Source organism: Telmatherina bonti (assembly GCF_933228915.1).
Source record: "Telmatherina bonti genome assembly, chromosome: 7".
In the NCBI taxonomy this organism is placed as follows: Eukaryota; Metazoa; Chordata; class Actinopteri; order Atheriniformes; family Telmatherinidae; genus Telmatherina; species Telmatherina bonti.
The window spans coordinates 38,137,409-38,164,573 of record NC_136625.1 but is presented as its reverse complement, the minus strand read 5'-3'; the positions used below and the strand labels follow the sequence as shown (position 1 = coordinate 38,164,573).

At 43.5% G+C, this 27,165-nt stretch overlaps 1 protein-coding gene across 1 annotated transcript in view; it reads right to left on the bottom strand.

Moving 5' to 3' along the window:
• Window positions 1-3,726: 3,726 nt before the first annotated feature.
• LOC306758630 (homer protein homolog 3) overlaps window positions 3,727-27,165 on the bottom strand; it is a gene marked incomplete at both ends in the record, with an annotated part of 42,788 nt that continues 19,349 nt past the window's right edge. Inside the window, 6 exons of the mRNA XM_079243968.1 lie at window positions 3,727-3,912; window positions 12,374-12,454; window positions 12,555-12,662; window positions 14,921-15,077; window positions 19,436-19,569; window positions 22,592-22,600. Coding sequence (XP_079100094.1) covers window positions 3,727-3,912; window positions 12,374-12,454; window positions 12,555-12,662; window positions 14,921-15,077; window positions 19,436-19,569; window positions 22,592-22,600 — 675 coding nt within the window. The remainder of the gene's footprint in view (window positions 3,913-12,373; window positions 12,455-12,554; window positions 12,663-14,920; window positions 15,078-19,435; window positions 19,570-22,591; window positions 22,601-27,165) is intronic.

The window sequence follows — 27,165 nt, the reverse complement described above, 5'->3', positions numbered from 1 at the left end:
ATGAGTGAGAAAAGTTGTAAAGAGGTTACAAAAATGAATATATAAATATCAACATATATTTGAAATAATAAAATAAATGTGTATAAACATAACTTTACAGTAAAAAAAAAACATTTACAGATATTTACAATGACTATTATTGAATAATGAACGAAGCAAATGGTTTTACAAGAAAGCGTATGTACAGACAACTCTATATATCTAAACATGTTTGTAAAATATGAGAATTTGTTTATGATAAAATAAGTGTATCATACCACATAAAACGTTTTACATGAGCAGAAAACATTTAAATGAGAATAAAATATATACAATTAGATTATTTCCTTTCCTCTGACCATCTCTTTTTCTCAAGGTCATAAAATGGAGACTTCTGGAAGTCTTTCCAAGTCATTTCAGTCTCCATGCCCTGGCCACGATACAAGGCGTGCACTTTGGCGGGGCAGTATATATATTTCCCTGCAACACCAGGAAAGCCTGTGTGGATGTGTGGGCTGTTTGGTCCTTGCTTCAGCTCACTGTGGCAGAACCTGCAAAGTCGGCCAGGCCGCTGGCTTGTCTCAGGCCTCTTCCTCTTCTCTGATCTCTCCTCTGCCCGTTGCTTAGTAGCATCCAGCTCCCTCTGGAAAAAGTCTGTCTGGACAAACTTCTCAAAGGGCATCTTGGGGTCTGAAAGACCCTCAGCAGAAAACAGCTGATGGACCTTCTGGGAATTTTAATGAATGAACGACAAAAACTGTTGTCAATTCAATGTATTTATCCACAATCACGTCTTACCTTTGACTGATGAAGATGAAATAAGACGATCTTGGTAGCCACCGATTACTTTCGAAGAAAGTTTTTTAAATGTCCGCCACAAAATCTATTTCTCGCCGTCGACTGCCGCTCTGTCGAGGAAGCCGCAAGAACTAAACTTTCCCCCGAGGGAAATAGAAAAAGAGAAATAGCGCTACACCTTCGTAGTGGCCAAAAATGTATTGCATCCGTAGTGGTTTAGGACTACCATAGAGAATGAATGGGAAACGGTTTAGGGGCGTTTAGCTAAAGTGCGCGTAAAGGAGCAGTGACATGTTTTTTACCACACGCTACCTAGAAAGCACCAGGTCATTCCTCGTTAGTATAGTGGTGAGTATCCCCGCCTGTCACGCGGGAGACCGGGGTTCGATTCCCCGACGGGGAGGATCGCAAATTTTTTGTTTCCCCTCTTCCAGCATGTTAAAATCAACGTTGTGTAAATAAGGCAGTAGACATCATATCACGTAAGAAAACGTTTTGTGCAATGTAATATTTCGTATATTTTTCCCTTTGCTTTTCCACAGACAAGATAGGTAGGACATGTCGGTCCCTGCCGCCCCATCGCCTGCTCTGTGGTCATGCTCAATTTTAAAGTCCGGCTCCCCTCCGATGTTCAGCACTTCCACCAGAAGTTCCCAGATAAACTTCTGCAGGCCTCGTCCTTCAGCACCCTCAGCTATTCCTACAATACAGACGTTGTTACGGTGGCCGGCATCCTCGAGGTACGTGACTTTTTCTTGTAGCTGGATTATTGATTTGGTTGCTTCTCCCACCGCAGCGTCTATGTTGTGATTTCGGTCTTCTAAGGCTGGTGCGAGTCTCCGCCTCGGTCACGCGTGCTCCCAGCTTTTCCACTCCCGTCTGGACCGCTTCCATGCCTGATTTTAATCCACTCATGTCAGATGCGATGCCCTGTAGCAACAGTTTTATACTTGTTAACTCGGCTGAACTGTCCGTTTGCGACGGGTTCGAAGCGCTCGCCATGCTCTCCCCAGTGTCTTCCTGAGTCTGTCGAGCGAGACTTCTCAGACCGTGTTGTGCAAGACTTTTCTGGACTTGTTGCATAGAAAAACGAAGACCTACATTAATATATACTTATTATTCTAAGGTTCCTTCTGTCATTGCTTGAAGGGGGTGTAAGGTGAGCAGCCAGACGCGCGGTCCCTTATGCTGCCATCTTGGGTGTTCGCTCCACCGGAAGTCCAGTTTTGTACATTTTTAGTATATTTTTAATCTACAAAAATCAGCAATATAGAAGAATTGTGAGAATCGCAATTTAAAACAAATCGACAGACAAAAAAATCGGAATCTAATCGAATGAGGACAAAAGCATATCGTCACAGCCTGGTTTTTACCCATTAATATTACTTCTATCTTGTCACAAGACAGATCAGATGTTTATTAGATCTGATCTTTAGAGGTCTGTAGTGGTTTTTATTATTACAGTACCCTGAAATAAACCAAAGCCATGACTGCCCAGTGAGTCATTTATAACAGTAAATTACCAGTGTGATTCACTGAAGATAAAGAAAATCAAACAAAAAAAGCCTTCAGGATTGACTTGGTTTTTTTTTTGCTTTTATTTCCAGTCTAACATCAGTGTCAGACGCCGAGAGGTCGTCGCCGCTCACAACCATCCTTAAAGAGTAAGGCTTTAAAACAGTCATGCAGATGTAGCATCTTATCCAGTGGTTCAGCCACTCTCAAGGCCTGATGGCTTATTGTCCACAGCTAAAGGCAGAAAAAGGTCTTTCCTTGCACCGCACCAGGTCACAGCAGATGGCTGATGGAAATGTGGAGCTATCGCTTGAAGGTAGTTTACTATAAGGCTGAACCAGTAAAGCTTCGCCTAAAACTCTCAAACTGAGTTAGTTTCTTTTCCCTAACTAGATCATTACTGACATAATGCCTAAAATATGCTACCTATGAACAAAGTCTTATTACTCTAGCTTACAGAAGAATTACAACCACAACTCTGTCCGTCTGAGAGACTCTGCCTCTCTGAGGTGCTCTTTCATGGCCAACCATGTGACTGACCTGCAGATAATTAACCTGATTGGATTCCTCCAGATGTCTTTTCTGTGCCCATGCAGCCTTGTCCCAGGCATACAGAGACTCCTCCTGATCTGAAATGTTGCTTACCTTCCACTGGGAGGGGAAATTCTTTTTATCTACATTTTACTCAGAGCTGTTTTGCAGCCGTTTCAGAGTTAGGGTTGTAAATAGTTCTGCTTACCCTACATAAAGATGCCGTAATAACAAGCTAATGGACTCGTTACTCACTCCGCTGATCTTTGGTGTCAGAATTCAGATCTGTTGCTTGTTTTCAGTATGTTTTACTCTAAAATCAGTCACTAACACCACACAGTTCCTCTCCGTTATTAAGTCACACATTACTACAAGATGATCAGAATGAAATGACCTTATTTACTCAGTAATACTTATATTTTATGCAGGACCTTAAACATGGAAAGTCTAAACTTCAGTTTCCTAATGTGTTGTAAAGTTTTTGCGTTAACTGAGAACTGCTCTTCTTCCTACATGTATGTATGAAATTGTTCCTTATAAAGATGAAAAACAAGGCCTCTTAATGATATTCTTACTGCATTTTCAATTTGTTTACAAAAGTCAGATCTATGAAAACCACAAGCACCAGTTTAAACATCTAGCATGGTCAAGCACTTACCTTAAAGTGGGTTTATTGCATTGAATGTCACCGTTGAAAGCAACATGAAGCATAAGAACACTACCAGGGATGTGTGGCTGCAGCACAGCCACTGCTTCAACACAGATATGCAGTAACCCTCCTGCACCCAGAGGAGTTGCTGTGCTTGAAGAGGACAGGAAACAGCTCCAGCCTGCCGTAGCCAGGCCTAATCTAACCCTGGCCGCTCTGTTTCCTCTCACCTACTTTTCTACCCTCCCATTTCTTTATTTGTCAATCAGTTTAACAAGGCTCTGCCGCAGGTCGTTCAGGTCAAAGATCTTGATGTCCAGAATCTCTATCGCCCTGTGGATCTCAGAATCCACGCGATCCCGTTCCTCCAGGGCGTTGCTGAGGTTCTGCTCCGTGTTCTGGATGCGGCGCTCCAACTCCGAGTTGCGCATCTCCATCTCCTGAGGAGGACACGAGACGTAGATTAGCTTCCAGAGAAGACATGCGGACTAAATGATTGAGCTGCTGGAGACATGTTTTCATCCTCGGAGCAGTGATATCAGCGGCTGCTTCTGGCTGATCCTGCGTCAGTTTGGACTTTATGTGAGCAGAAGTAAAGATGAACGGGGTGATGAGAGAACAGGTGAATCTGGGGGTTTTATAGGGCCCTATACTTTCCGCCATCACGGAATCGCGGAATTGGCCAATTAAAACTTTTTTTTTTTTTTAACGCGGAACATCACGGAAGTTTACTTAATTTGATAGCAAAACTGTTTCCGTGTGGAGAAGGAACGTTTGTCTGGAGAAAACTGCATGGAGGCAAAGAAATCTGGTGGCACAACAAGCCGCTTCCACTGACAGAGCCCCCCCCCTTCCCCTGCCTCTTCAAAACAGGGCAAGCATGGCGAAGCGGCTGAACGCTACTCTCGCTTCGTCAGTGAAAAAACTGCGGAACTCAACAATAACCCGTCGGTACAGAACCGAGGTAAAGTTAGTTTGATGTTTGATATTCAACAGATATTCGGACACCCAGTCTCCCGACCCGAAGCCACCTCGTCGTGGGGTTAAGATGCACGATGCAACGGTCTTCTTAACTTCATACCTTCCATCTATATTTGAACACACAGTCTCCTCGTAATGAATTGCCGACCCTAAGCTGCTTTGTCGTGGGGTTGTGACAGCAAATTTCACCGCAGCGGTCTTCACCACCGGCGGATAGTTAGGGACCGTCAACAAATTAACCATGGCAGAATTTAAACAACTATCTCCGCAACCACTGGGGCTATGAATGTCAAAACAATTTTAAACAGTTTACGATTTATCTGTGAGTGCTACACTGCCTTTATTTTCTCCATTTTCATCTAGTCCTATTTTATATGAATTTTTAATCAATTCAAACATCAATAGGTTTTTACTCACATGACTTACACACCTAAAATCACTGCCTAATTACTAGTCCAGTCCTGCCACACATTGCACAGCCTTTATTTTCCTCATTTTCATCTTGTGGGATTTTATATGAATTTTTTAAGATCTCAAAGTTCAATAGCTTTTTAGTCATGTGACCTACACACTTCAAACACTGCCTAATGGTTCAGCTAGTCCTGCCACATGTTGCACAGCCTTTATTTTCCTTCTTTTCATCCTGTGTTATTTTATATGAATTTTTTAAGATTTCAAAGTTCAATAGCTTTTTAGTCATGTGACCTACACACTTCAAACACTGCCTAATGGTTCAGCTAGTCCTGCCACATGTTGCACAGCCTTTATTTTCCTTGTTTTCATCCTGTAGTATTTTATATGAATTTTTTAAGATTTCAAAGTTCAATAGCTTTTTAGTCATGTGACCTACACACTTCAAACACTGCCTAATTGCTCATCTAGTCCTGCCACATGTTGCACAGCCTTTATTTTCCTTGTTTTCATCCTGTAGTATTTTATATGAATTTTTTAAGATTTCAAAGTTCAATAGCTTTTTAGTCATGTGACCTACACACGTCAAACACTGCCTAATGGTTCAGCTAGTCCTGCCACATGTTGCACAGCCTTTATTTTCTCCATTTTCACCTCGGGTTATTTTATATGAATTTTTTAAGATTTCAAAGTTCAATAACTTTTTAGTCATGTGACCTACACACTTCAAACACTGCCTAATGGTTCATCTAGTCCTGCCACATGTTGCACAGCCTTTATTTTCCTTGTTTTCATCCTGTAGTATTTTATATGAATTTTTTAAGATTTCAAAGTTCAATAGCTTTTTAGTCATGTGACCTACACACTTCAAACACTGCCTAATGGTTCAGCTAGTCCTGCCACATGTTGCACAGCCTTTATTTTCCTTGTTTTCGTCTTGGGTTATTTTATATGAATTTTTTAAGATTTCAAAGTTCAATAGCTTTTTAGTCATGTGACCTCACTACCTCAACACACTAATTGCACAACAAGTGCTGATATTTTTTTATTCATTTTATTTTTATTTATCTCTTTTATTTAACTATTTATTTTATTTATTTGTCTATATTTCAGCATTTTTCTATTGTATGAGCTTACCAGTATATCATATAATTATTGCATATTTATGCATTATATTCCATCCATCCATCCATCCATCTTCTGCCGCTTATCCGGGGTCGGGTCGCGGGGGCAGCAGCCTAAGCAGGGAAGCCCAGACTTCCCTCTCCCCAGCCACATTTGCCAACTCTGCGGGGGGGATCCCGAGGCGTTCCCAGGCCAGCCGAGAGATGTAATCCCTCCAGCGTGTCCTGGGTCTTCCCCGGGGTCTCCTCCCAGAGGGACGTGCCTGGAACACCTCACCAGGGAGGCGTCCAGGAGGCATCCTGACCAGATGCCCGAGCCACCTCAACTGGTTCCTCTCGATGGGAAGGAGCAGCGGCTCTACTCTGAGCCCCTCCCGGATGACCGAGCTCCTCACCCTATCTCTAAGGGAGAGCCCGGCCACCCTGCGGAGGAAACTCATTTCAGCCGCCTGTATACGAGATCTCGTTCTTTCGGTCACGACCCACAGCTCATGACCATAGGTGAGGGTAGGAACGTAGATCGACTGATAAATCGAGAGCTTCGCCTTCTGGCTCAGCTCCTTCTTCACCACAACAGACCGGCGCAGAGCCCGCATTACTGCAGACGCCGCACCGATCCGTCTGTCGATCTCAAGCTCCATCCTTCCCTCACTCGTGAACAAGACCCCGAGATATTTAAACTCCTCCACTTGAGGCAGGACCTGACTCCCGACCCGGAGAGGGCAATCCACCCTATTCCGGCTGAGGACCATGGTCTCAGATTTTGAGGTGCTGATTCTCATCCCAGCCGCTTCACACTCGGCTGCGAATCGCTCAAGCGAGAGCTGGAGATCACGACCAGACGAAGCCAACAGGACCACGTCATCCGCAAAAAGCAGGGACCCAATCCTGAGGCCACCAAGTCGGATCCCCTCAACCCCTCGGCTGCGCCTAGAAATCCTGTCCATATAAGTTATGAACAGAATCGGTGATAAAGGGCAGCCTTGGCGGAGTCCAACCCTCACTGGAAACGAATCCGACTTACTACCGGCAATGCGGACCAAGCTCTGACACCTGTCGTACAGGGACCGGACAGCCCGTACAAGGGGGTCCGGTACCCCATACTCCCGGAGTACCCCCCACAGGAGCCCCCGGGGGACACGGTCGAATGCCTTCTCCAGGTCCACAAAGCACATGTAGACTGGTTGGGCAAACTCCCATGCCCCCTTCCAGGACCCCAAAGAGGGTATAGAGCTGGTCCACTGTTCCGCGACCAGGACGAAAACCACACTGCTCCTCCTCAATCCGGGATTCGACTATCCGGCGGACCCTCCTCTCCAGGACCCCTGAATAGACCTTACCAGGGAGGCTGAGGAGTTTGATTCCCCTGTAATTGGAACACACCCTCCGGTCCCCCTTCTTAAAAAGAGGGACCACCACCCCAGTCTGCCAATCCAGCGGTACTGCCCCCGATGTCCACGTGATGCTGCAGAGGCGTGTCAGCCAGGACAGCCCCATAGCATCCAGAGCCTTAAGGAACTCCGGGCGGATCTCATCCACCCCCGGGGCCTTGCCGCCAAGGAGCTTTTTGACCACCTCAGCGACTTCAGCCCCAGAGATAGGACAGTCCACCCCTGAGTCCACCAGCTCTGCTCCCTCATGGGAAGAAGTGTTGGTAGGAGGTCTTCGAAGTATTCCCTCCACCGACCCACAACGTCCCGAGTTGAGGTCAGCAGCTCCCCACCTCCACTGTACACAGTATTGATGGAGCACTGCTTCCCCCTCCTGAGCCGCCGGATGGTGGACCAGAATCTCCTCGAAGCCGTCCGGAAGTCTTTCTCCATGGCCTCGCCGAACTCCTCCCATGCCCGAGTTTTTGCCTCGGCAACAGCCGGACTAGCTGAACCATTAGGCAGTGTTTGACGTGTGTAGGTCACATGACTAAAAAGCTATTGAACTTTGAAATCTTAAAAAATTCATATAAAATACTACAGGATGAAAACAAGGAAAATAAAGGCTGTGCAACATGTGGCAGGACTAGCTGAACCATTAAGGCAGTGTTTGAAGTGTGTAGGTCACATGACTAAAAAGCTATTGAACTTTGAAATCTTAAAAAATTCATATAAAATACTACAGAATGAAAACAAGGAAAATAAAGGCTGTGCAACATGTGGCAGGACTAGCTGAACCATTAGGCAGTGTTTGAAGTGTGTAGGTCACATGACTAAAAAGCTATTGAACTTTGAGATCTTAAAAAATTCATATAAAATCCCACAAGATGAAAATGAGGAAAATAAAGGCTGTGCAATGTGTGGCAGGACTGGACTAGTAATTAGGCAGTGATTTTAGGTGTGTAAGTCATGTGAGTAAAAACCTATTGATGTTTGAATTGATTAAAAATTCATATAAAATAGGACTAGATGAAAATGGAGAAAATAAAGGCAGTGTAGCACTCACAGATAAATCGTAAACTGTTTAAAATTGTTTTGACATTCATAGCCCCAGTGGTTGCGGAGATAGTTGTTTAAATTCTGCCATGGTTAATTTGTTGACGGTCCCTAACTATCCGCCGGTGGTGAAGACCGCTGCGGTGAAATTTGCTGTCACAACCCCACGACAAAGCAGCTTAGGGTCGGCAATTCATTACGAGGAGACTGTGTGTTCAAATATAGATGGAAGGTATGAAGTTAAGAAGACCGTTGCATCGTGCATCTTAACCCCACGACGAGGTGGCTTCGGGTCGGGAGACTGGGTGTCCGAATATCTGTTGAATATCAAACATCAAACTAACTTTACCTCGGTCGGTAACCGACCGAGCAGTTCACCAACGACTTTTCTGTGTCAGGTGAACTGATGTTTTGCAGATTCTGTCAACACTCCGTTGAAAAGTAAAAATACACGCAGTGACATCGTGTCCAAAAGCCACGTCGAGAACAAGGAAAAGCACGATGCAATAACAATATAATAAGATGACTGAATGTAGGTTTTCTAAAAAAAATTATGATAATTAATAGATTATGCATAAAAAAGAAAAAATAAAACTCATCCAATGTGGGAATCTGACTGACATGCACATACAATTAGAATAAAAGGCATTACTTTCTGAACATGTAAATCAAATTGTAATAGAAGTAAAATGTTGCCCATTTACTTTCCCTATTTTTTCTTTTTTTTTTAACTGATACTTTTTAAAATTACATGTTCAAAATAAAATATAATAAAATTATAATCAAATAAAAATAATCTGAACAGCCATACAATTGATATTATTCTTATTACTAATAATAATTAACATCAATAAATAAAACACATTTAGTATTACATGTGTAAATTAATGTTTTCATCTTCTTTTATCACAGGAGTTAAAAACCAAAACTTGCTGGTGGATGTTGTCTCCATGCAACTGCTCAACAGTTTCTCAAACCACATAACTCCATAACTTAGTGCTTGTTTTTGATGCACTTTAATGTACTGTATTTAGGACATGTCTTGTCTGTCACCTCAATAAATTTAAAGTACATTTTTATTTAATTTGTGTAAATTATAGTTATTTAAATAAAAAAAAAAACAATGTCTTTGAAAGTAAAATAGGAGTAAAAAGAAAAAAAAAAGAAAGAAAAGGTGGGATTCCCAAAAAACATAATGGAAAAAATGGAATTTCCAAAAATTAAAATGGAAAAAACAGAATTTAGGAAAAAATAAAACGGAATTAATAGGGCTGTGACGCATATTTTACTGCTTCTTTTACTGAAACCAGGTGATGAGTTGATCTTGTATACTTCCACATAAATATATGAATGAATCCAGACAGATAAACAGATGATTTATACTTCTAAATGACGAGCATGAGAGTGCAGCTGCCGTTTGTAAAATGTCTGCAGGAACATTTAATCATCAGTAGTTTATAAATTCATGACAGATGTAGAAACTTCCAGCAGACGATCTGCGACTGGAACAGCTGGAAACATCTGACTTTAATGATAAGGAGATTATGATCTAAGATACTGCATCGTAACGGCAATTCACTTCCCACAGTTGATCGTTGTTAACATGCCTTATTCAGGTGCTGACAACAGCAGCCATTCTGTCAACGTGCCAGACAAAGCCGCTGAGATGTGAGAAAGGGACTAAATACAGAAAGTACTTAGTTAATTCCTCAGGTTTTATGTATCAGAACATGAAACAGAGATAAATATAACCTCAGATAAACATAAAAATGTTGTGACAAATGTGCAATAAATCTATTTAAAAAAATCTATTAAATTACAGGCTTTGTAATGAATTATTCGTGATTAATCGCATTTTTGTCGCATAATAATAATATTTGCCCAAAAAAGCAATATTTTTTTCATTTAAAGTAATTTCATGGGATGGTTAAATTAAATAATAGAAAAAGAGATTCATATTGTAAACTAAAGCTCCTTTATGTCTAGAAAATTGCATTTAACTTTTAAAACAGAAAAAAGAAATCTGAACAGACCCAAAGTTAGAGTTATTTCAACTAACAGCTCCAGCTGTTCTCCAGTTAGAACAACATTAAATTACAATAATTTTACCTTTATAAATGTTGTCATCCACACTTCGTTAAATAGTAAACTAGGACAGGATCAATTAGTGTCAACAGCGTGGAGCTGCATGAGGACCAAGCAGCAACCTCTGGCGGTTAAAAGTGAAGCCAACGCGGACGTGCCTAAAACTGCAGTTCCCCTGTCATGCAATAAGGGCACCAAAACGTAACAAATCCCATAGACTCCCGTGTTAAAAAGACCAACTTCACAGCAGAAATAAACATGTTTACAGTAGAAATAAACATGTTTACAGCCTGGTAAACATTTTAGGTTTAAATCTCTAGTAGGTAATGTTGCTCAGAGACATGTTCCTCTGGGTGAAGTGGTTCCTCGTCCCGATAGTAGTCTATACATTCTGTAATGATGAACAGTAAGAAATATAGTTAGACCCCTCAGTTTACTGTAAATCTGTAAAAACTCTGACCAATCCAAACGTTCCGACCCAAATGAAGTTGTTCATTTCTTAGATTCCGTAAGCTTCTTCTCCCGGCTCCCCTCCTCCCCCTCCAGCAGAACATACCTGATAGCTACACCCTGCATATAAACAGCGTGTTAGGATGAAAATACAAAGTAGTGAAGAAGAAACTCGGAAGGAAAACATGGCTGAGAAAATGCAGGAAGGATTTCCCGACCCGACTCGGTTTATTTGCCTCCTCCTGCTAAACAGCCGAGAAAGAGAAAATCTTTGGTGGAAAAAGCTGCGAATAAAAAAGCCTTGAATCACACAAGGAGCAGAACCAGAGGGGGAGGAGCCAAGACAGGGGGAGGGGCCAATGCAGGGGGAGGCGCCACTTTCACATCCTGCTATCTCCCCAACACTACCTATCCCAGCTTCAGGGGGATAGGTCAGGTTTACCTTCATTGACAACTGTGGAGGGAGTGAATATTTTTCTAACTCCTCCAGTAAGAAGTAGTTTAATCTTTTAAATTCAGCATATTTAGGGGTGTGTCCACCTCTTTGCCCATATTTGTATTTTCCCAGAGAGACGAAATGTGTGATACTGCCAAGATGGCGACGGAAGAAACCGCCCAATGAGCTTCAATTCAGCTCTTAAGAAACCTACGGGTGGCGTCATGGAGGCTCCGCCCATCTTTATATACAGTCTACGGTGAGGACCGAGCTACATATGTGTAGCGGGGGAGGGAAGGGACTTCACATCTCCTGCTAATAAAGAAGAGAAAACTTTTAATGTCCCGATAACACCAGAAGAAGAAGCTCGACTTGATGGTTGCTGTTTTTAAACAGACTCTCTGAAGGGTCTGAAGCATGGCTAAAAATACCGATAACACCGATAACACAGTGCATCTGTGTTATCGGTGTACCAGGAAACTTACACCCACAAACATCCTGCAGTTAAATTTGCTTATTTTTTCCGCGCATTGATTTCTGTAAGTGATTTATTGTAATTAACGTGTTAAGGTCCCACCTCATTTATATACAAGAAATAGAAGATATTGCAGAACAATCCATTCAAGGGCAAAGAAATTTGAGTCTAAGTAAAAAAAAAACTTAACATTTTTGCCTCTTTTACAAAACAAGGTTAAAATTTAAATGAATGAAATAAGAAAAAATCAAATTTTATGAATAGCAATTTGCTAGAAATTTTTGTTCATTAAATCAAATGAATTGGCTGAGAAAATAGTAAATAAATGGAGAAAAATTAAATAGGCAACATGATATGCATGACCAGGCATACTTGGTAAATAAATATTTTGCTTAGAGGCAACAAAAGTTTATAATAATAGTTTTGTTAAGTTGCTGGTTTAAATTCACCCAGAAATCAGTTTGATTTATTAATCATATCGTATTTCATGTATGAATCATGAGGTGCTCCTACCCTCAGCCTGTGCATGGCCTCGTCCCTGTCGTGCTCCATCTCGTGGTATTCTGCTTTCTTGCTTTGTAAAATGTGGATTTCCTGAAAAGAAACCAGGAACTGGTTACAGGGTTTGTTTTACCACGATGGATCAGGATTTCCTGGATTATTCTCCATCATCTGACAACAGAACTCGTCCAACCTCGTCCTTGGCCTTCAGCAAGGCCTCCAGCTCCTCCAGGGACTGAGTCAGCTCATCCTTGAGTAAATCGCTGGGCCCTTGACCTCCGTGGGCCTCTAGTTCCGCTACCTAGGAAACAATACGCAAATAAACATCTGTTAGACCAGATTTAGGTTTACACCAGGTACATCCTCCTCCTGTTGTCCTGGTCTAATTTCAGCCTATTTTTCTTCTTTTCTGGTCTCTGGTTGCTCCTGATTGGACTGACAGTTTAATCTCTCTGACTGGTGGAAAGCTTGTTGATGGTAGTTAACACACGTAGCATTAGCATTACCGCTAACAACCGATGTCAGACGGTGGAATTGAGCTCTGAACTCAGCACCGCCCACTAGCAGATGAACTGACAGTACCCATGGCAACGTAGAAGAAGCATGGAAATATGAGAGCAGGGACGAATGATTGAAACGTTCCTCAGAACTGGACCTGAAAAGAGGAACCAGGTACACGGTTCAGAGAGTTCTGGAGTCCCGCAGCAGGACGGATTATGTGCTGCTGTAAATACGTAGAGACCGCAAAGCGAAAGAGACAGAAATAAGAATGGTTGCCAGCTCCCTGTGGTGATTTTTCATTTTTTCCTAACTGGGGCATTGAAAGTAGGATACTGCTGTCCTACAAACCTTTTTCCCTCTTACACCCCCCCGGAGACTTGAACCATTTTCAGCCAACTGGTCCCTTTCCTCAGACAGTTCTGGTCCAGTGGAAACAAGCTTCTCACCTACAGAAAGTCTTCTGTTGACAGAGACTAAACTGGTAAGTGTGATTCAGAGATCTGAGCATTAAAAGTTCTGCACAATAACTCATCTGAGTCAGTTATGTTGGAGCAGGAAATATGCAAAAGCTGCAGTCCACAACAGTTTAAAACTCCTGCTTTGAGCCAGTATAAACCAGTATGATGTCATTTAAAGAGATGGTCGAGTTTCCTTTTGGCTTGCCGTACAGCAACCTCAACGTCTGGCGCCGTTACAGAGCTATGCCTGTTCTGACCATCAGCTTTCACCCTGCAGGTTACCATAGACACCGCATAAAAGCGATAGATTTACAGTCTGCGTGGCGACGGCAACACATATTAACCTGCGATCAGGTGTTACTGAGGACATAGATTATAAATGGACCAGAATGAATTCACACGTAAGCGTGGGTGCATTAAGGCTGGGCGATATGACGAAATATATTCTCTGGACGAGAGAAAATGTCTGTTGTTTCATATGAGGCTCGATTGTTTACGCCACCATGAACTGCTTTACTGCAGTATTTTACGTTAAGGTGCGCTTTACGGCACGCTGCAATATATAAACAAACATGGAGGAAGACGGTAGCAGACGTTTTTCAGAGCAGGATAATTCACTAAAAGATGAGCAGCCGACCCAAACTGATGAGTTTGTTCCTAAAAGAGTAGGGCTGGGCGATATGGCCGAAAAATTTAGTTTTAGAAAAACTTTAGTCTTTTAAACTAAAGTTTTTTAAAACCAAATCTGATTTCAGATTTTAATTTATTTTTTTCCCCTTACTGTAAAGAAAAAAATATTAATAAATTACAAAAGTAAAAAGTTATTCTTTTTCAAAAATGTTTTTATTGCAGTCAGCCGAGGAATTGGAAAGTGAGGGAGAAAAGCTTCAAAAATTCAAAGCAAATTCTCCGCAGCAAGTAGAAAACCCTAAAATAACGCTACGTGCCCACTCTGCATTAACCGCAATGTTTGTAAAATCTCACGAAACGAGATTTTACGACACTTCATGCTAATGTGCTGAACATTGTTCAATGAAAACATCTGCAAATCACAATTGTTTGTCGAAACGTACAAATATCGTTTTTATTTTGCAAAAAAATGTAATGGAAACGCAGAGGGGGCACTTGTTGTTCGTTGCTAGCTGCCATGTGCGTTTCTGTGGGAAACCAACGGGAGTGCGCTGACGTCACTATAAGGTACGGAAGCCCAAAAGGTGATGCAAAAAAAAATCCAAATTTTTATAAAAATAAGTCTTCATAAACAGCAAATTCAAAATAATCGATTAAATCGATTAATGCTACAAATGGTACGGATCCTTCCCAGAACCCGGACCTCGACGGGTCCGGTGGAGGTACTGGTCCTTCCCAGAACCCGGACCTCGACGGGTCCGGTGGAGGTACTGGTCCTTCCCAGAACCCGGACCTCGACGGGTCTGGTGGAGGTACGATGATGATAGAAATGACTGATGATGAATGAAGCTACTCAGATAAAATATTTTAACTAATCAGAACTGAACTGTTTTCCATGCTTTGGTTTGTGTGTTTCTGTAAACTCCTGCATGTTTAAAACCCAGAAACTCTGCTGAGCGTTGAAGCCAACCTGCTCTCTGAGTCTGTCGGTCTCCTCCTGATATGCCACCAGCTGCTTCTTCCACTGCTCCACGTTAGCATTAGCCTCGTGCAGAGCCGCCACCAGCTTGGAGTTGCTGTCCTGCAGAGTGAAGAGCTCAGCCTCCAGGTTCATGTCACAGACCGACCTGAAGACACAAACAGATCACATGACACACTGCAACGCAACAGACTTCGCTCAGTTCTGATTGGTTGCTCATCATAGGAAACTTATATTTTCTGGCTTTAATCACTATTATCTGTTAGTCTCTTTGCTTTGTAAAGCACTTTGCTCCTATGCATTTGATAAAGAAATATAAATAAGGTTGAGTCCTGATCTATGATTCATACGGAACAACTCGACTTGTTCCTGGTCTTTCTGTGTGTTTACCCTTCAGTGTGAGTTGTGTTTTAAATCATTTATTTTCTCTACAAAACAAAGGACTGTTTGTCTAATAAACAAACAAGCCTTGAATTGTAGGGTTGGGACAATACACTTTTCTCTCATTTAGATTTTTTTTTTATTCAATTTAAAATGCAAATCCTCAATAATGACCATTTTTATTTTGCTTTTTAAACATCAGACTATAAAAAAGCTACATGATGTTTACAGACTACAGATTTCTCCCATAAAAACATCAACTGTGTCAGTTTGTAAGATTTTTTCAGCAGTAATAAATCTGAAGCAGCTCTCTGAACTTCTACTCTTGTTCCAGAAGCTGGAACTGCGTATAAAAGTTCTGGTTTGAGTGTCTGTTGTCTTCCTGCTGCGCTACGTTTGGCTGCTAGCTCTGCATTTACCTCAGGATGGCGTCTTGCTAGGTGGGCGGTAACGTTAGTCGTGTTACCGCAGGACGCCACATGTGCTTTACAGAGTTTACAGCTTTCCACATGTCCAGCTCTGCTTTTCCCTTCAGAGCTAAACATCCAAAACGTTTCCAGACTTCTGATTTAACATGTGGAGGATTTATCTCTGCAGGCTGCCACCGTTCTCCGTCTTCTGTTCACGTGTTTTCCTAAACGGATGAGAAAATGTCGCCCCCTGCTGGAGAGAAGCGGTAACTTCTTCTCCATTTGCCATCGAAACATTCATTCCCCTAACTGGGGAAGCGGAGAAGCTGGAGCCTATCCCAGCAGTCTTTGGGCAAAAGGCAGGGTACACCCTGGACAGGTTACCAGTCCATCGCAGGGCCACACAGAGACAAACCACCACTCACACCTGGAGGCAATTTCAAGTAACCAGTATACCTAACATGCATGTCTTTGGAAAGAAGCTGGAGAACCCACATATACACAGGGAGAACATGCAAACTCCACACAGAAAGGTCACTGACCAAACCCCTCCCCAACCAAGGATCGAACCAGCAACCTTGCTGTGAGGCCACAGTGCTAACCACTATGTCAGTTTTTTTTCTTTCACCGCTATTCATGGGTTTCACTGACCTCACGCATTTCTTTAGGACGTAGCGCCATCGACTGTCCGAGGAAAAAATGTCAGTAGCCTACCGCTACTTTACATCAGGATGGGTAACTGATGCCAAACTTCACCATCTGATGGACAAAAGTCTTTTCTTCATCACAGGAAAGGTACGTCTTCATTCACTGTTTTGCTGGCTTAATATTTGGTTACAACTGGGAAAGTTACGTTTACCATCTCTTTTTGTCTCGCTGTGTTAATTTACAAGCGCCTTAGTTTGCTGCGTGAAAAAAACAGCCTTAAAAGTAGCGGGGCATTTATTTATTTATTCCTTAATTGTTTTGTTATAATTGATGTTGAAATACCCAAATAATACTCTGATTATCTGAACACTGAACATAATCAAAAGCCGGTGTTCTTGCTGGAACACTAAACCTTTTCTTCTTCTTGTGTTTGTGTGGGTGTTGTAAACTTCAGGTAAAACGTTCTGAGTCTGACCCCCACACATCCCTGGATCACGGTGCAGGAGGGTGGGACCGTAGTCATGGCTCACTGCACCTGTAAAGCAGGCCTGGGAGAGGTGTGTTCTCATGCGGCAGCCTTCATGTATTCAGTGGTGGCTGCTGTTGAGGTGAGAAGTGGACAGGCCTGCACGCAGAAGCCCTGTGCTTGGACTCAGCCGAGTAGCGCATCTGTGAGTGGAGTTCCATATGAAGAGCTACGCAACATCCGCTTTTCCCATCAAGAGCCCCGCCAGACTCCAGCTCCTGGTCCTGACATCACACCATCAGATGAAGAGTGCCAGAGATTTCTGGACATGCTACATGACAGCGAGAAGCAGGAGTCCAAGCCCAAAAGAAGTGCGATCCTGTCTGTTTCAGAGGAACACTCCTACAGGTCAGACAGATCAGAACTTAAAGTGTTTCCTTTGCATTTCCTCCAAGTCGTGGTTTATTCATTTTCTCTCTTTTTCCTCTGTTCCTCTCTTTCAGGTTCATCCCGAAGGTGATGCTGCTGGACCTGCCCACTCCTCTGTCCAACTTGTTCTCAAGCTCCCGGCTTCAGATGGACTCGCCCTTCCTTCTGGTTGAGAGGGCCATGGTCTTTGATAATTTTCATCTCACACAGCAACAGGTATTTGAAATCTGAATTGGGCCATTTCAAATTATTTGGAGTATAATAGCTGTAAGTTTTTAAAGGTAACATCATTTCAGTTTGGGAGAAAAAATTAATTTTTCATTTTGAAAGTTGTACTGTGGCTGCTGTTTCAACTAACCAGGGTACTTTGGAACTGTATTCATGTGTCACAGTTTTTTTCCAGTGTGAAGGTTGAGGAAGAGACCAGGGAGAAAAGTAAAGGTTTGGTTTGATCAGAGGGCAGGAAGAGTCACATCATTACTTTTTAGTGAGGCAGCCAGAGATCAGCATCTTTGATCAGAAGGCTTTGCTATCCCCCTGCTTCCCAAGGTACATAGATGATAAGTTTGACAGGAGACTTCTGCACAGCTTCCAGTACATCTACTGAGAAGTTAATGCTAGAGAACCCTGCATTCAGCAGGATCTATTGAGTTTAAACTTTAGTTGGTCAAATTTGGATTCACAGGTGAGGTCACACTGATGACGTAAAGCAGAATGCTGGTAAGAGCTGGAAGTGGTGATGGTAAACATGCAGATCCAGCAGATTTAAACTGTTTCCTTTAACCAGTTTAGGGTCAAGCTGGATGTTGTGTGAAGTAAGCTGTATCTGAACCGCTGCCCAGACTTTGTGATGAAATACTGCTGACCTGGTTTTCAGCCTCTGAGCTGCTTCAGCAGCTAGAAAGACCTGCAACGGCAGGTCCGTAGAGGACATATCGGACCAAACACACCGTCTTTTTCTACAAACCCAACGACTGTCCATGAACTGACTCCACATCTCTGCCAGATCTGGATACACCTGTTGGTATCACAGACCAGGCATGGTGGACCTGACCAACATGGCAGACACCAGTAAAGACCAATAAAAACTCAACGTTTAACATTTCTGTATACTTTTTAATACCAATGCAGTTAAACCATTAAATGAATATAAAACTCCTCTAATTCTGTTCCTTTGCCACCGTTATGTTCCGCTGCATCTTGGAAGCTGTTGAGGTTGTTCCCCTGGCAACTATTTACCATGGCAACCAACAAGGATCACTTTCTGTCAGAATAACTGGACTGAGAGGGTGGTAAAGCACTCGACTGAAAGGGCTGAATGGAGAGATGCTGGCTATGAGTCAGTAGCAGAACGGCAGCCTCCTCGCGTCCTTGAGGACTTCACAAATAAAATCACATAGAACTCCAAAAAAGCCAAGAAATCAGAAACAGGTGATGTCAAGTAAAATGGAGCAACTTCATCCCACGAAAACTGAATATGTGTAGAATCCTGACTAAATGACAAAATGCTTTGCAAGCAGAATTTTGCTCTAGAATTTTTAGTTTTCATAAGTGGAACATTTCAGAGTTTCAGCCTCACACGTTCACACCGGTTGCTGCAGCCGTGCTGTTCTCAAGTCCACATTTTCAGACTTTCAGATACGGCTCCGTGTACCACCACAGTAGTTTACCAAACACGTCAGAAACCTTGTTATCAATCTGAAAACTGCTGCAAAAAAGTTTTTAAACCTAGAAACTTCAGTTTTGAGATGTTAGAATCTGCAGACATCATGTAAGCGAGCTCTGTGTGCAACGCTGCTGTTTGTCTTGCAGAGTTTCAAACCTCCAATTCACCGTCACGTTTTCGCTTTCGTCCACACGGCAGCGAGGTCGTGGGATTTTCGTCCCAAGTTTCTTGTTTTGTGTATTTTCATGTTTCTTGTTTTGTGTATTTTGTGTGTTACTTGTTTGATGTGTTTCTTGTTTCATGTTTTGTTTTGTGTTTTTGTCGTTTTATACAGTTCTTCTTTTGTGTTTTGTCTGTATTCTTGTTCTTTTTTACGTGTTTCTTATTTTACGTGTTTCATATGTTTTATGTGCTTCAGTTTAATGTAATTTATAGGGTTCTTGTTTTGCATGTAGTGTGTGGTTTGTATGTTTTGTGTGTTTTATGTAAGCGTTCAGATGCGTTACCCTTCAGAGAGCATCTTCTTGATGCGTTCCTTCTCAGCCGACAGGGTGATGTCGGCACTCTGGCTGCGGAACAGCTTGTCCTCCGGTCCGTTTACACACATCATCGGTGGAGACTGGAGATCATCCGAGAGGTCCTGAGGAACACATCAGTAAATGGACTCTCCTATGGACTAAGTCTAATTACACATGTACAAACACCTGTTTGTATATCGATTTAAAGTTGCTTATAAATAAAAATGTGTTTTAAACTGTCTGGCTTCTTTGTTCTGGATCCGAGTCGACTGTTTTCTATCAGGAACAGCTTGGAGGATATGATATGATAAATGGACGACATAAATCTGATCATGTGACCAAAATCCTCTTCATAAGGAAGTAATTTAACTTAAACTTTGCTGAATGATGGAGTATTTCTGAAGGTAGGGATGATGGCAATGATTAACTTTATTACATCTGGTCTGGTAACAGCCATGATGTCTGAGATGGAGGACAAGAACCAGCAGACAGAAAGTCTGAACGTTATCAGCTGTTCAACAGATCATTTATCAGGTTAGCTTGTTTCCATCCTGAGTGTCCACAACGTCCCGTGTCCCTCTGATCTGTAGGTCTCATGTCCACCTTTTCCACATTAACAGATTCTGCAGAACCAGATGATGAACTTCACGGTCGATCTGGATCTGCTCTCTGTCTGGTTTATATAAACGGTTACAGAGATGTGATCAGGTCTGTATCCGTCGTCTTGTGTCCATCATGAAGCTGAAGAGCCTTTGGTCACATGATCAGTGATTTGGACAGATCCGTCTAGTCTCTGTTATGTCAGGTGGGAAGGAATGTGAGATATAAATAAGAAAAAGCTCATGTTTATAAGAAAGACACCATCATATCTGTCCAGGCAGATGTGTATCCCTGCTGGTCCTGGGTTGTACATGGACCAGGTCTGTGAAACTGGTTTAAATACAGCTGAACTGAATTGAAAGCATTTTAAAACGTTTTTATTCAATAAGTTTATATTTTTTACTAAAGTATTTATTTTTGTGCCACAACTTCAGATGAACATGGATGCATGTTCAATTGGACACACATGACCGTTCCTCTATCCTGACATCACACAGCTTTATCATGAAATACAACATTTAAACAATTTTACAAATGCGACTTTTCTCACAGCAGAGGCCAATAAAAATCAGTATGAATGTTTAAAGTTTACTCTTAGAAAACATTAAATTTAGTTTGTGGATAACTCTTAGAGACATTATGAACCACACACACACACATCTGTTGCAACCCTGGTTCTGAACCACACACACACACACACACACACACACACACACACACATCTGTTGCAACCCTGGTTCTGAACCCCACACACACACACACACACACACACACACACACACATCTGTTGCAACCCTGGTTCTGAACCCCACACACACACACACACACACACACACACATCTGTTGCAACCCTGGTTCTAAAAGAGTTATAAACTATAAAAACAGAATCGAGTCATGCAGCTTTACTTCCCAGTCGAAGATAAACACATGATGAAACTGAACGCATTTTATCATCTGATGGAAAATATTAATTTGATGCAGCAACACATCTGTAAACAGCTGGAATAGGAGCAACAACTGGCTGGAAAACATCTGGAGGAACTTTTACTGGTTCAAATGGGACGAGGTTGGCAATATAACTGAGTATAAAAGGGAGCATTTCAGGGTGGCAGAGTCTCTTAGATGGAAAGATTTACCAATCTGAGCCAAACTGGATCTAAACATGAATCAAAATGTTCTGATTTCAAAAATCCCACCATCTACAGTGTAGAATGTGATCAGAAGATTCTGAAGGAATATCTGTATGCATTAGACAAGCATACTTGTGATTTTGGGCTCCATAGAAAAGAGACATCTGAAGCAACAAGTTAAGAGCTAATCAGGTTAATGCAGTCACATGACTGGGCATAAAAGAGCACCTTAGAGAGGCAGTCTCTCAGATAGGAACAACTTCACCAATCTGAGACTAAAGACCAGGCCAGGACTGATGTAAACAAACAACATTAAATTTCAAGTATTTCAGAGCTAAAATGAACATTCAAAAACAAAAATGGATTCCACGTCCAGAAAAAACAAAGCAATGAATTTACAAGGACTTGTTTATTAGTCCAGGACCTGAAACTGGACCACTTCAGGACTTCAGGACGTCTGTGGGAAAGTCTCAGGATCTGCTTTATCAGCTAGTTTCTAGCTTGAAGAAGAAGGAAAAAATAAGAAGCTCAGCCATGGTTGCCATGGTGATACAAATATGGCAAAAAGAGACTTGCATAGCTCTCGACTGGCTCTGGTACCAGTGTCAACACGCCTTCTCTGATTGGGCTATTGTGTATCTGTTAGACAGAAATATTACAAAAAATACACCTCAGTTTGCAAAAATGAAACTCCCAAAATGGCTGGATGAAATTTCGTCACTGATGTGAACATTCGCATTGATTCAACATTGATTCCATAAAAAAACAATGCTGTGTGAATTATTTGGACGAGTAGGTGTTTGTAAAGGTCTTTAAGGTCCAGTTATACTGGACACAGACAGACTCTTTCATCCAATGCCTGTGCTTTTTACTCATATAGTTTTTGGTTTGTTTTTGGGATCTTTCCAATCTGTCGCTTGATGCATCAAACAGCAATACCACTGGAAACCACAGGGGGCAGTGCTAGGCAAGAGAGCTGGGAAGAGAGAGGAACAGGAGGAGAAGGAAGAAGAAGACGACGATAACCAGGACAAATATAAAGATGACGGGAGTGTTTGAGTGTCAGGTAGTTGTATGATGTTGCATTTCTGCCTCCAACCAGTGTCTGAACCTGGTGTCAGAAACCTAAAGTCAGCACAGCCTCCTAGAGGATGAACTGACTTAACCGCTGCATGACTTAAAAGACACATGGACATATGAGTACGTATGACAAGGTTTAAAACTGATGTAGTGGTTTACGTACGTAGGGGGCAGAAATGGACATTAACTGGGTCTAAACATGACATCTTGTTTAACTTCTACTGGGAATAAAATACGAGTGGATAATATTCTGCTTTTATTAACAGAATGGCAACTTCTTTTGTAATGGTGGTTTAATTTCGTGCAGATGTAGCTAAACCAGCAGAAGACTCACCTGGGAGAACTATGGGTGAAATCCATGCAGGGGAAAGCAGAGAGAAACATGTCAGTGCGAACAGAACCTTTCAGAACAGGAAAATCCGGGTTGGACTGGATCCGGCAGTACGAGTTTGTCAGCAGTGCAGCTTCAGGAGCATTGGCTTCTCCAAGGTTTGTTTAACCAGGCAGAAAACCACATGGAATCTGGTCAGTGGAAGTCTGGAAATGGGAACCTGCTCAGTGGGGGTCTAGAAATGGGAATCTGGTCAGTGGGGGTCTAGAAATGGGAATCTGGTCAGTGGGGGTCTAGAAATGGGAATCTGGTCAGTGGGAGTCTGGAAATGGGAATCTGGTCAGTGGGGGTCTAGAAATGGGAATCTGGTCATTGGAAGTCTGGAAATGGGAACCTGCTCAGTGGGGGTCTAGAAATGGGAATCTGGTCAGTGGGGGTCTAGAAATGGGAATCTGGTCAGTGGGGGTCTAGAAATGGGAATCTGGTCAGTTGGAGTCTGGAAATGGGAATCTGGTCAGTGGGGGTCTAGAAATGGGAATCTGGTCATTGGGAGTCTGGAAATGGGAATCTGGTCATTGGGAGTCTGGAAGTGGGAATCTGGTCAGTGGAAGTCTGGAAATGGGAGTCTGGTCAGTGGGAGTCTGGAAATGGGAATCTGGTCAGTGGGAGTCTAGAAATGGGAATCTGGTCAGTGGGGGTCTAGAAATGGGAATCTGGTCAGTTGGAGTCTGGAAATGGGAATCTGGTCAGTGGGGGTCTAGAAATGGGAATCTGGTCATTGGAAGTCTGGAAATGGGAACCTGCTCAGTGGGGGTCTAGAAATGGGAATCTGGTCAGTGGGGGTCTAGAAATGGGAATCTGGTCAGTGGGGGTCTAGAAATGGGAATCTGGTCAGTTGGAGTCTGGAAATGGGAATCTGGTCAGTGGGGGTCTAGAAATGGGAATCTGGTCATTGGGAGTCTGGAAATGGGAATCTGGTCATTGGGAGTCTGGAAGTGGGAATCTGGTCAGTGGAAGTCTGGAAATGGGAGTCTGGTCAGTGGGAGTCTGGAAATGGGAATCTGGTCATTGGGAGTCTAGAAATGGGAATCTGGTCAGTGGGAGTCTGGAAATGGGAATCTGGTCAGTGGGAGTCTGGAAATGGGAATCTGGTCAGTGGGGGTCTAGAAATGGGAATCTGGTCAGTTGGAGTCTGGAAATGGGAATCTGGTCAGTGGGGGTCTAGAAATGGGAATCTGGTCATTGGGAGTCTGGAAATGGGAATCTGGTCATTGGGAGTCTGGAAGTGGGAATCTGGTCAGTGGGGGTCTAGAAATGGGAATCTAGTCATTGAGAATCTGGGAATGGGAATCTGGTCAGTGGGGGTCTGGAAATTGGAATCTGGTCAGTGGGAGTCTGGAAATGGGAGTCTGGTCAGTGGAAGTCTGGAAATGGGAATCTGGTCAGTGGGAGTCTGGAAATGGGAATCTGGAAATGGGAATCTAGTCATTGGGAATCTGGGAATGGGAATCTGGTCAGTGGGAGTCTGGAAATTGGAATCTGGTCAGTGGGAGTCTGGAAATGGGAGTCTGGTCAGTGGAAGTCTGGAAATGGGAATCTGGTCAGTGGGAGTCTGGAAATGGGAATCTGGTCAGTGGGAGTCTGAAAATGGGAATCTGGTCAGTGGGGGTCTAGAAATGGGAATCTGGTCAGTGGGGGTCTAGAAATGGGAATCTGGTCAGTGGGGGTCTAGAAATGGGAATCTGGTCAGTTGGAGTCTGGAAATGGGAATCTGGTCAGTGGGGGTCTAGAAATGGGAATCTGGTCATTGGAAGTCTGGAAATGGGAACCTGCTCAGTGGGGGTCTAGAAATGGGAATCTGGTCAGTTGGAGTCTGGAAATGGGAATCTGGTCAGTGGGGGTCTAGAAATGGGAATCTGGTCATTGGGAGTCTGGAAATGGGAATCTGGTCATTGGGAGTCTGGAAATGGGAATCTGGTCAGTGGAAGTCTGGAAATGGGAGTCTGGTCAGTGGGAGTCTGGAAATGGGAATCTGGTCAGTGGGGGTCTAGAAATGGGAATCTGGTCAGTGGGAGTCTGGAAATGGGAATCTGGTCAGTGGGAGTCTAGAAATGGGAATCTGGTCAGTGGGGGTCTAGAAATGGGAATCTGGTCAGTTGGAGTCTGGAAATGGGAATCTGGTCAGTGGGGGTCTAGAAATGGGAATCTGGTCATTGGAAGTCTGGAAATGGGAACCTGCTCAGTGGGGGTCTAGAAATGGGAATCTGGTCAGTGGGGGTCTAGAAATGGGAATCTGGTCAGTGGGGGTCTAGAAATGGGAATCTGGTCAGTTGGAGTCTGGAAATGGGAATCTGGTCAGTGGGGGTCTAGAAATGGGAATCTGGTCATTGGGAGTCTGGAAATGGGAATCTGGTCATTGGGAGTCTGGAAGTGGGAATCTGGTCAGTGGAAGTCTGGAAATGGGAGTCTGGTCAGTGGGAGTCTGGAAATGGGAATCTGGTCATTGGGAGTCTAGAAATGGGAATCTGGTCAGTGGGAGTCTGGAAATGGGAATCTGGTCAGTGGGAGTCTAGAAATGGGAATCTGGTCAGTTGGAGTCTGGAAATGGGAATCTGGTCAGTGGGGGTCTAGAAATGGGAATCTGGTCATTGGGAGTCTGGAAATGGGAATCTGGTCATTGGGAGTCTGGAAGTGGGAATCTGGTCAGTGGAAGTCTGGAAATGGGAGTCTGGTCAGTGGGAGTCTGGAAATGGGAATCTGGTCATTGGGAGTCTAGAAATGGGAATCTGGTCAGTGGGGGTCTAGAAATGGGAATCTGGTCAGTTGGAGTCTGGAAATGGGAATCTGGTCAGTGGGGGTCTAGAAATGGGAATCTGGTCATTGGGAGTCTGGAAATGGGAATCTGGTCATTGGGAGTCTGGAAGTGGGAATCTGGTCAGTGGGGGTCTAGAAATGGGAATCTAGTCATTGGGAATCTGGGAATGGGAATCTGGTCAGTGGGGGTCTGGAAATTGGAATCTGGTCAGTGGGAGTCTGGAAATGGGAGTCTGGTCAGTGGAAGTCTGGAAATGGGAATCTGGTCAGTGGGAGTCTGGAAATGGGAATCTGGAAATGGGAATCTAGTCATTGGGAATCTGGGAATGGGAATCTGGTCAGTGGGAGTCTGGAAATTGGAATCTGGTCAGTGGGAGTCTGGAAATGGGAGTCTGGTCAGTGGAAGTCTGGAAATGGGAATCTGGTCAGTGGGAGTCTGGAAATGGGAATCTGGTCAGTGGGAGTCTGAAAATGGGAATCTGGTCAGTGGGGGTCTAGAAATGGGAATCTGGTCAGTGGGGGTCTAGAAATGGGAATCTGGTCAGTGGGGGTCTAGAAATGGGAATCTGGTCAGTTGGAGTCTGGAAATGGGAATCTGGTCAGTGGGGGTCTAGAAATGGGAATCTGGTCATTGGAAGTCTGGAAATGGGAACCTGCTCAGTGGGGGTCTAGAAATGGGAATCTGGTCAGTTGGAGTCTGGAAATGGGAATCTGGTCAGTGGGGGTCTAGAAATGGGAATCTGGTCATTGGGAGTCTGGAAATGGGAATCTGGTCATTGGGAGTCTGGAAATGGGAATCTGGTCAGTGGAAGTCTGGAAATGGGAGTCTGGTCAGTGGGAGTCTGGAAATGGGAATCTGGTCATTGGGAGTCTAGAAATGGGAATCTGGTCAGTGGGAGTCTAGAAATGGGAATCTGGTCAGTGGGAGTCTGGAAATGGGAATCTGGTCAGTGGGGGTCTAGAAATGGGAATCTGGTCATTGGAAGTCTGGAAATGGGAACCTGCTCAGTGGGGGTCTAGAAATGGGAATCTGGTCAGTGGGGGTCTAGAAATGGGAATCTGGTCAGTGGGGGTCTAGAAATGGGAATCTGGTCAGTTGGAGTCTGGAAATGGGAATCTGGTCAGTGGGGGTCTAGAAATGGGAATCTGGTCATTGGGAGTCTGGAAATTGGAATCTGGTCATTGGGAGTCTGGAAGTGGGAATCTGGTCAGTGGAAGTCTGGAAATGGGAGTCTGGTCAGTGGGAGTCTGGAAATGGGAATCTGGTCATTGGGAGTCTAGAAATGGGAATCTGGTCAGTGGGAGTCTGGAAATGGGAATCTGGTCAGTGGGAGTCTGGAAATGGGAATCTGGTCAGTGGGGGTCTAGAAATGGGAATCTGGTCAGTTGGAGCCTGGAAATGGGAATCTGGTCAGTGGGGGTCTAGAAATGGGAATCTGGTCAGTGGGGGTCTGGAAATGGGAATCTGGTCAGTAGGGGTCTAGAAATGGGAATCTAGTCATTGGGAATCTGGGAATGGGAATCTGGTCAGTTGGAGTCTGGAAATGGGAATCTGGTCAGTGGGGGTCTAGAAATGGGAATCTGGTCAGTGGGGGTCTAGAAATGGGAATCTAGTCATTGGGAATCTGGGAATGGGAATCTGGTCAGTGGGGGTCTGGAAATTGGAATCTGGTCAGTGGGAGTCTGGAAATGGGAGTCTGGTCAGTGGAAGTCTGGAAATGGGAGTCTGGTCAGTGGAAGTCTGGAAATGGGAATCTGGAAAT